This window comes from Heptranchias perlo, chromosome 12 (genome assembly GCF_035084215.1).
Source record: "Heptranchias perlo isolate sHepPer1 chromosome 12, sHepPer1.hap1, whole genome shotgun sequence".
Taxonomy (NCBI): Eukaryota; Metazoa; Chordata; class Chondrichthyes; order Hexanchiformes; family Hexanchidae; genus Heptranchias; species Heptranchias perlo.
The window spans coordinates 176,288-187,669 of record NC_090336.1 but is presented as its reverse complement, the minus strand read 5'-3'; the positions used below and the strand labels follow the sequence as shown (position 1 = coordinate 187,669).

At 53.8% G+C, this 11,382-nt stretch overlaps 1 protein-coding gene across 1 annotated transcript in view; it reads right to left on the bottom strand.

Moving 5' to 3' along the window:
- Nucleotides 1–4,631: 4,631 nt before the first annotated feature.
- The window catches only part of LOC137328106 (MAP kinase-activating death domain protein-like), a gene marked incomplete at its 5' end in the record, with an annotated part of 176,831 nt that continues 170,080 nt past the window's right edge, over nt 4,632–11,382 (bottom strand). Inside the window, 2 exons of the mRNA XM_067994288.1 lie at nt 4,632–4,984; nt 8,764–8,810. Of these exons, the coding sequence (XP_067850389.1) occupies nt 4,883–4,984; nt 8,764–8,810 (149 nt within the window). The remainder of the gene's footprint in view (nt 4,985–8,763; nt 8,811–11,382) is intronic.

Here is an 11,382-nt window from a genome sequence, read left to right as displayed (position 1 = left end):
CCTCTATTACTGTGTATGATGGGGGGAGATTACTCATCTAATACTGTGTATGGTGGGGGGGGTGATTACTCCTCTATTACTGTGTATGGTGGGGGGGGTGATTACTCATCTATTACTGTGTATGGTGGGGGGTGATTACTCCTCTATTACTGTGTATGATGGGGGGAGATTACTCCTCTATTACTGTGGTATGGTGGGGGTGGGTGGATTACTCATCTAATACTGTGTATGGTGGGGGGGGGTGATTACTCCTCTATTACTGTGTATGGTGGGGGGGTGATTACTCCTCTATTACTGTGTATGGTGGGGGGGGTGATTACTTCTCTATTACTGTGTATGGTGGGGGGTGATTACTCCTCTATTACTGTGTATGGTGGGGGGGTGATTACTCCTCTATTACTGTGTATGGGGGGGTGATTACTCCTCTATTACTGTGTATGGTGGGGGGGGGTGATTACTTCTCTATTACTGTGTATGGTGGGGGGGTGATTACTTCTCTATTACTGTGTATGGTGGGGGGTGATTACTCCTCTATTACTGTGTATGGTGGGGGTGATTACTCCTCTATTACTGTGTATGGTGGGAGTGATTACTCCTCTATTACTGTGTATGGTGGGGGGGTGATTACTCCTCTATTACTGTGTATGGTGGGGGGGGTGATTACTTCTCTATTGCTGTGTATGGTGGGGGGGTGATTACTCCTCTATTACTGTGTATGGTGGGGGGTGATTACTCCTCTATTACTGTGTATGGTGGGGGGGTGATTACTCCTCTATTACTGTGTATGGTGGGGGGGGTGATTACTTCTCTATTGCTGTGTATGGTGGGGGGTGATTACTCCTCTATTACTGTGTATGGTGGGGGGGTGATTACTCCTCTATTACTGTGTATGATGGGGGGAGATTACTCCTCTATTACTGTGTATGATGGGGGGAGATTACTCCGCTATTACAGCGTATGGTGTGGGGGGGGGATTACTTCTCTATTACTGTGTATGGTGGGGGGGGTGATTACTCCTCTATTACTGTGTATGTGGGGGGGTGATTACTCCTCTATTACTGTGTATGGTGGGGGGGTGATTACTCCTCTATTACTGTGTATGGTGGGGGGGGGGTGATTACTCCTCTATTTCTGTGTATGGTGGGGGGGGGTGATTACTCCTCTATTACTGTGTATGGTGGGGGGGGTGATTACTTCTCTATTACTGTGTATGGTGGGGGGGGTGATTACTTCTCTATTATTGTGTATGTTGGGGGGGTGATTACTCCTCTATTATTGTGTATGTTGGGGGGGTGATTACTCCTCTATTACTGTGTATGGTGGGGGGTGATTACTCCTCTATTACTGTGTATGGTGGGGGGGTGATTACTCCTCTATTACTGTGTATGGTGGGGGGTGATTACTCCTCTATTACTGTGTATGGTGGGGGGGGTGATTACTCCTCTATTACTATGTATGGTGGGGGGTGATTACTCCTCTATTACTGTGTATGGGGGGGGGGCGGAGATTATTCGTCTATCACTCTGTATGGGGGGGGGGGGAGGAGGGAGATTACCCCTCTATTACTCTATGTATCGGGGGACAGATTACTCCTATCATTGTGTATGGCGGAAGATTACTCCTCTATTACTCTGTATGGAGGAGAGATTACTCCTCTATTACTGTGTATGGGGAGGCAAGGTTACTCCTCTATTACTGTGAATGGGGGAATATTAGTCCTCTTACTCTGTATGTGGGAGAGATTACTCTTCCATTACTCTGTATGGGGGGGTGGGGGGAGAGATTACTCCTGTATTACTCTGTGTAGAGGGGAGGGAGAGATTACTCTATCACTCTGTGTATTGGGGGGGGGGGGGAGAGATTACTCTCTATTACTCTGTATGGGGGGGTGTAGAGATTACTCCTCTATTACTCTGTATGGGGGGGGGGGGGAGAGATTACTCCTCTATTACTCTGTGTAGAGGGGAGGGAGAGATTACTCTATCACTCTGTGTATTGGGGGGGGGGAGAGATTACTCCTCTATTACTCTGTATGGGGGGGTGTAGAGATTACTCCTCTATTACTCTGTATGGGGGGGGGGGGAGAGATTACTCCTCTATTACTCTGGGTATAGGGGAGGGAGAGGTTACTCTCTCACTCTGCGTATGGGGGGTGCTGGCATGTGATAAATGCAGGGACCACCCTCAGGCAGCAGGGTAAGGAGGGGAGAGTGAACAGCGAGGGTGAAGGGGAGGCAGTCTGCGTCTCAGGCTGTCATCAGCTGTCTCTGCGATAGCTCCAGCTTCTCCCCATCGCCCACACTCAGAGATATGTGCGTCAGGGGCCTGGCTGGTTACACACCCCTCTAACCCAACAAAAGGATTGATTAGTGAACTGCAGAGGTAGCTTGCTCCTTTTAAATTCCTAATGAACTAAAGACAGCTACCTTGGGCGTACTGTGTGGAAAGACTGGGCACTGGGCTGGCAGGTTAGGTGGAGGCCATGCATGCCAATGTGACGAGCTTGCACAGAGTGAGAGGTCAGCAAGTCAAAGGGCATCGGGAGGCCGCGGGCAGAGCAGGGGGACAGAGCCGCACATATCGTGTGCCTCTGAACAGGGCCTCTCTCTCTCCACATCTCACGTCCGATCAGCCCTCGGCTCTGCGCTGGTACAGGCCAGGTTTGAGCGAAGGGCAAACGCTGGCCTCCCGTCACGAGCTCACTCTGTCCTTGAGGCACCAGCAGGTCATCGCAGACTGAAACTCGTGCAGACTCAGGAGGCTCAGGCGCAGCTCCCTGAGTGATGGGGAGAATGTGGAATCAAGGAAAACACTCACACAGTCTATACACCTCAACTCTTTACATTGGACACAGCAAAACAACGAGGGGCAGTGTTTGTGTCAAAGGAGGGTTGCAATTGCCGGGGGGTGTCTGCATTGAATCCAGTGGAAGATTGCTCCCCAGTGGGTGAATCCAGTGGAAGGTCGCTCCCCAGTGGGTGAATCCAGTGGAAGATCGCTCCTCAGTGGGTGAATCCAGTGCGGGACCGGGTCCTGAATGGGCAAATTTACAGTGAATTCGGTGTAGAAGAAGTGGCTAAGCAGTTAATTCACTGAGTCCAGTGGAGGAGCAATCCACAGTGGGTCAATCTGCAGCAATCGCTGTGCTTATGGATCCTGAATGGGTGAAGGGGCAGTGTCTTCAGTGGGGGCAGTCCTGAGTGGGCGCATTTGCAGTACATTCAGTGCAGAAATCCTAAATTTTAGCGAATCCAGTGTAGAAGTCCGGAATGGGTGAACCTGCAAAAAATGAGTGGTCTTGAATGGGCAAATTGACAGTGGATCCAGTGCAGGAATAGTCCTCGACGGGTGAATTTGCAGTGGATCCAGTGCAGGACTGTCCCTCGACGGGTGAATTTGCAGTGGATCCAGTGCGAGACGGTCCCTCGACGGGTGAATTTGCAGCGGATCCAGTGCAGGAATAGTCCTCGACGGGTGAATTTGCAGTGGATCCAGTGCAGGACTGTCCCTCGACGGGTGAATTTGCAGTGGATCCAGTGGGGGACTGTCCCTCGACGGGTGAATTTGCAGTGATCCAGTGCAGGAATAGTCCTCGACGGGTGAATTTGCAGTGGATCCAGTGCAGGACTGTCCCTCGACGGGTGAATTTGCAGTGGATCCAGTGCGAGACTGTCCCTCGACGGGTGAATTTGCAGTGGATCCAGTGCGAGACTGTCCCTCGACGGGTGAATTTGCAGTGGATCCAGTGCAGGAATAGTCCTCGACGGGTGAATTTGCAGTGGATCCAGTGCTGGAACAGTCCCCTGACGGGTGAATTTGCAGTGGATCCAGTGCGGGACTGTCCCCCGACGGGTGAAATTTGCAGTGGATCCAGTGCGGGACTGTCCCCCGACGGGTGAAATTTGCAGTGGATCCAGCGCGGGACTGTCCCCCGACGGGTGAATTTGCAGTGGATCCAGTGCGGGACTGTCCCCCGACGGGTGAAATTTGCAGTGGATCCAGCGCGGGACTGTCCCCCGACGGGTGAATTTGCAGTGGATCCAGTGCGGGACTGTCCCCCGACGGGTGAATTTGCAGTGGATCCAGTACGGGACTGTCCCCCGACGGGTGAATTTGCAGTGGATCCAGTGCGGGACTGTCCCCCGACGGGTGAATTTGCAGTGGATCCAGTGCGGGACTGTCCCCCGACGGGTGAATTTGCAGTGGATCCAGTGCGGGACTGTCCCCCGACGGGTGAATTTGCAGTGGATCCAGTGCGGGACTGTCCCGACAGGTGAATTTGCAGTGGATCCAGTGCGGGACTGTCCCTCGACGGGTGAATTTGCAGTGGATCCAGTGCAGGAATAGTCCTCGACGGGTGAATTTGCAGTGGATCCAATGCGGGACTGTCCCTCGATGGGTGAATTTGCAGTGGATCCAGTGCGGGACTGTCCCTCGACGGGTGAATTTGCAGTGGATCCAGTGCAGGAATAGTCCTCGACGGGTGAATTTGCAGTGGATCCAATGCGGGACTGTCCCTCGATGGGTGAATTTGCAGTGGATCCAGTGCGGGACTGTCCCTCGATGAGTGAATTTGCAGTGGATCCAGTGCGGGACTGTCCCTCGACGGGTGAATTTGCAGCGGATCCAGTGTGCGGCCAATGTTGGACATTATATTTGAAGCTGGCATATAATTACGCTCAGTGCGGGCAGTCAAATGAAGAACACAGAAGGACCTCCTGAACGGGTCAGTCAATCGGGTTGGAGTTACAGGCAAGCCTGGAATCGATGAAGTGGTTTGGGAGCGGCAGTTGCTTGCGATGAACCCAGCTGGATTTGAGCTGCAGTGTTGCGGAATGGGTGGTGAGTGGCGGGCACCGTGCCCGGTGGCGAGCTGATATCCTTACCGTGCCGGGGTCACCTTGTTCTTGCTCTCCATCTCCTTCCCTCGAACTGCGGCCATGTAGGAGAAGAGACACAGCACGGAGTAACAGATCTCATGGGCCTGGGGCAAGGCAAGAAGGGAGACGGCATTAAAACCTCCACAAATCAGCCCCACTCACACTCACATCAGCCCCTCAGACACAAAAGGAACATTCTGGAAATTGGCCGCAGGTTCTTGACCTCTTGTTCAGAATCCGACCTATTTCGAAATTTCCATTTCTATTTCTGCATACCCCCTAATATTGAACATTGGGGTTTGAAGAGTGCAGTGTCTCTGCGTCACGTCCAGTGTAAATCCACAAATTCATTCATCAGATAGGGGAGAAACACATTTCAAACCAGGGCCCAGTGACATGCCGACTGAGTCTGCAACCCTGAACTCACAATAGGCCGCACCGGGACACGGGGGGCACGCCCGTCCACCGCACCGGGGCACGGGGGGGCACGCCCGTCCACCGCACCGGGGCACGGGGGGGCACGCCCGTCCACCGCACCGGGGCACGGGGGGGGCACGCCCGTCCACCGCACCGGGGCACGGGGGGGGGCACGCCCGTCCGCCGCACCGGGGCACGGGGGGGGGGGCACGCCCGTCCGCCGCACCGGGGCACGGGGGGGGCACGCCCGTCCGCCGCACCGGGACACGGGGGGGGCACGCCCGTCCGCCGCACCGGGGCACGGGGGGGGCACGCCCGTCCGCCGCACCGGGGCACGGGGGGGGGGGGCACGCCCGTCCGCCGCACCGGGGCACGGGGGGGGCACGCCCGTCCGCCGCACCGGGACACGGGGGGGGGCACGCCCGTCCGCCGCACCGGGGCACGGGGGGGGGGGCACGCCCGTCCGCCGCACCGGGGCACGGGGGGGGCACGCCCGTCCGCCGCACCGGGACACGGGGGGGGCACGCCCGTCCGCCGCACCGGGACACGGGGGGGGCACGCCCCATATACCATAGCCGGGGCGAACACCATATACCACACCCCAGGGTGAACGATGAACCCCATATACCACACCCCAGGGTGAACGATGAACCCCATATACCACACCTCATGGTGAACGATGAACCCCATATACCACACCTCATGGTGTACGATGAACCGCATATACCACACCTCATGGTGTACGATGAACCCATATACCACACCTCATGGTGTACGATGAACCCCATATACCACACCCCAGGGTGTACGATGAACCCCATATACCACACCTCATGGTGAACGATGAACCCCATATACCACACCTCATGGTGTACGATGAACCCCATATACCACACCTCATGGTGAACGATGAACCCCATATACCACACCTCATGGTGTACGATGAACCGCATATACCACACCCCGTGGTGTACGATGAACCCCATATACCACACCCCGCGGTGTACGATGAACCCCATATACCACACCTCATGGTGTACGATGAACCCCATATACCACACCCCAGGGTGAACGATGAACCCCATATACCACACCCCAGGGTGAACGATGAACCCCATATACCACACCCCAGGGTGAACGATGAACCCCATATACCACACCTCATGGTGTACGATGAACCGCATATACCACACCTCATGGTGTACGATGAACCCCATATACCACACCTCATGGTGTACGATGAACCCCATATACCACACCCCAGGGTGTACGATGAACCCCATATACCACACCTCATGGTGAACGATGAACCCCATATACCACACCTCATGGTGTACGATGAACCCCATATACCACACCTCATGGTGAACGATGAACCCCATATACCACACCTCATGGTGTACGATGAACCGCATATACCACACCCCGTGGTGTACGATGAACCCCATATACCACACCCCGCGGTGTACGATGAACCCCATATACCACACCTCATGGTGTACGATGAACCCCATATACCACACCCCAGGGTGAACGATGAACCCCATATACCACACCTCATGGTGTACGATGAACCCCATATACCACACCTCATGGTGAACGATGAACCCCATATACCACACCTCATGGTGTACGATGAACCCCATATACCACACCCCAGGGTGAACGATGAACCCCATATACCACACCTCATGGTGTACGATGAACCGCATATACCACACCCCAGGGTGTATGATGAACCCCATATACCACACCCCAGGGTGAACGATGAACCCCATATACCACACCCCAGGGTGAACGATGAACCCCATATACCACACCCCAGGGTGAACGATGAACCCCATATACCACACCCCAGGGTGAACGATGAACCCCATATACCACACCCCAGGGTGAACGATGAACCCCATATACCACACCCCAGGGTGAACGATGAACCCCATATACCACACCTCATGGTGTACGATGAACCCCATATACCACACCCCGCGGTGTATGATGAACCCCATATACCACACCTCATGGTGTACGATGAACCCCATATACCACACCTCACGGTGTACGATGAACCCCATATACCACACCTCATGGTGTACGATGAACCCCATATACCACACCCCGCGGTGTACGATGAACCCCATATACCACACCTCATGGTGTACGATGAACCCCATATACCACACCTCACGGTGTACGATGAACCCCATATACCACACCCCGCGGTGTATGATGAACCCCATATACCACACCCCGCGGTGTATGATGAACCCCATATACCACACCCCGCGGTGTATGATGAACCCCATATACCACACCCCGTGGTGTACGATGAACCCCATATACCACACCCTGCGGTGTACGATGAACCCCATATACCACACCCCGCGGTGTACGATGAACCCCATATACCACACCCTGCGGTGTACGATGAACCCCATATACCACACCCCAGGGTGAACGATGAACCCCATATACCACACCTCATGGTGTACGATGAACCCCATATACCACACCCCGCGGTGTACGATGAACCCCATATACCACACCCCGTGGTGTATGATGAACCCCATATACCACACCCTGCGGTGTATGATGAACCCCATATACCACACCCTGCGGTGTACGATGAACCCCATATACCACACCCTGCGGTGTATGATGAACCCCATATACCACACCCTGCGGTGTACGATGAACCCCATATACCACACCTCATGGTGTACGATGAACCCCATATACCACACCCCGCAGTACAAGGTGTACCACAGTTGTGCGGTGCTGACTGGGTGACGTATCCTCTCTCTCTCCCAAGGCAGGAGGCCCCTGGGGTTCATACCCAGAGTGGTTTCTTGGTTCTGGGGCTTGTTCCATTTTCCTGATCAGAACGAGTACACTGCTTAAAACTGAGAATATAAAATAGATTCTGAACTCCGGTTGGGGACTCGAATTATTACACCTAATTCTTCTGTCCAAATAACGTTCAAACAACTGAACAATAGTGCCTGCTCGATGAGGGAGATCAATGCTGTGGTAACAGCCTTTAAGCGTGACGCTGCCTTTAACATGAGCCAAGCTGCACTGTGCCAAGTAAAACTGCTCCAAAGTGTTTGCAGATCTGACTTGCTCTCAGGAAGTGAGCTGGAAGAGGTGTGACCCAGAACCCAATATTTGAAATAGAGGGGTTCGACACACATGGACCCTTCGTCACTTGCCCAGCAGTGGGCGTGGCCCCCATGATCTACTGGCATTGCTCGCCCAGCAGCAGGGGCACGTCTGACCCTCCCACCCTGGGTGTCGCGTGCCCAGGAGGGGGTCGGGTATCACCTGTAAAATGGACAAATCGCTCTCGAGTCGGTGCTCCGGCACCTCTGAAGTGACCTCAGCATTAAAAAAAAAGTTTAGTTGGACAGAAAGTAGGGGAGGGCCGAACGGATTAGTAACACCAAGGAAGGAGGAGTTTACTCACCATTGGAGTCTTGTACTTGTGGGTCACCACTTCGTTAGTTTGTGGAACTGAAACCGGACGAGCAAGAGACAAAAGAGAGAGTTTAACTCAGGAGAAAAGCAAGAACACAGTCGCACGCCGAGACCGCGTGCGCACAAACACAGTCGCACGCCGAGACCGCGTGCGCACAAACACAGTCGCACGCCGACACCGCGTGCGCACAAACACAGTCGCACGCCGAGACCGCGTGCGCACAAACACAGTCGCACGCCGAGACCGCGTGCGCACAAACACAGTCGCACGCCGAGACCGCGTGCGCACAAACACAGTCGCACGCCGAGACCGCGTGCGCACAAACACAGTCGCACGCCGAGACCGCGTGCGCACAAACACAGTCGCACGCCGAGACCGCGTGCGCACAAACACAGTCGCACGCCGAGACCGCGTGCGCACAAACACAGTCGCACGCCGAGACCGTGCACACACAAACACAGTCGCACGCCGAGACCGTGTGTACACACAGTTGTATGCCGAGACTATGTACACACACAGTCGTACGCCGAGACCGTACACACACACGCCAAGACTGTGCATACACACAGGGTCGCATGCCGAGACTGTAAATGCAGTCACTAACCAACTGTATATACACAGTCATACACCGACTGTATACCCAGTCACACACAGAGACCGTATACCCAGTCACACACACACACACACACACACACCAAGACCGTATACACAGTAAAACCTGTACATTATGGACACCTTGGCTACTGGTATCAGCTGTCCTTATTTTCAAACTGGTCATCACTAAAAATTCAGTGGATATGGGAGTTCTTTACCCAGCATCCATAGCGGCAGAGATAGAGTGGTGTCTCCGCTCCTATGGATGCTGGGTATAAAGCTCCCCATTCCACAAAACCCGCTGTCGTCTCGGGCTGACCGCTTTACACTGACCTCAAGAATTTGGGGGCAGAAAGGAAGCAAGGTGCAAGGAGCAGTGCGGGTGATCCTGACTCAGGCTGTGTCCCATGTCTTAAGTTGTAAAAGGGCTTGGTGCATTGCAGGCTATCCATAGTTCCTCATTTGTGAGTATCTGTGGATTCAGAGCCTCTTTAAAGTTTATTGGCGTCTCTCAATAAGTGTCCATTTTTTGCAGGTGTCCATTTATACAGTTTTCACAGTACACACACGGTCGCACACCGTGACTGAATACACACACGGTCGCACGCCGTGACTGAATACACACACGGTCGCATGCCGTGACTGAATACACACACGGTCGCACGCCGTGACTGAATACACACACGGTCGCACGCCGTGACTGAATAAACACACGGTCGCACGCCGTGACTGAATACACACACGGTCGCACGCCGTGACTGAATACACACACGGTCGCACGCCGTGACTGAATACACACACGGTCGCACACCGTGACTGAATACACAAACGGTCGCACACCGTGACTGAATAAACACACGGTCGCACACCGTGACTGAATACACACACGGTCGCACACCGTGACTGAATACACACACGGTCGCACACCGTGACTGAATAAACACACGGTCGCACACCGTGACTGAATACACACACGGTCGCACACCGTGACTGAATAAACACACGGTCGCACACCGTGACTGAATACACACACGGTCGCACACCCTGACTGAATACACACACGGTCGCACACCGTGACTGAATACACACACGGTCGCACACCCTGACTGAATACACACACGGTCGCACACCGTGACTGAATAAACACACGGTCGCACACCGTGACTGAATACACACACGGTCGCACACCCTGACTGAATACACACACGGTCGCACACCCTGACTGAATACACACACGGTCGCACACCGTGACTGAATACACACACAGACACAGACTGTATAACTGTATAAACACACACAGACTGTATAAACACGCACAGACTGGATAAACACACAGACACACCCGAGCTATACACACACAGACTGCACACACACACACAGTACACATAATTAGATTCATCTTCGTTTTTCTCAGTTGTAGTTCCGAGTAACTGAAAACCAAGGTGGTTTACTCTAGAGACCACAATCTCCAGCACTTTATGCCACTGCCCCGAACACCCGAGGGGTCAGGTGTCCTTCCGTTCGATTCCAACATCGGGGGGCTTGGCTGGGGCAGATGGTTGAGCGCCTCGGGCTCACATCAAAGGATACCCATTCCATCCGGTCGTGACTTTGATGAATGCCCATCTCCCAGACAGAGGGGCTCAGACTCTCTCTCACACAAACACTGTGGGTGAGCTACATCCCTCCCAGCAGAGGTTTTAACAGGCTCAGTAATTCAGCTTGAGGAGAGGAGGCACCGGCCAAGGAGCGTAGGCAGCTTGATTGCTCTCGGTGTAAACTCAATTGAATTGCGTTCACGTAGTTTATGTAAAATAAACCAACTCTTGGTGTGAAGTTGTGCCTCATCACGACAGCGAGCGTTTCAGACAGGGTTCCATAATGACCGGAGAACGCACCGGAGATATTTTGGCAGTCAGTATGTGGAGTAAGTGTACTGCTACAATCCCTGGTCATGCCATTAATTAACAAATTATTGGACATCAAAAGGTGCACTCCGGATCATAGGGGTGC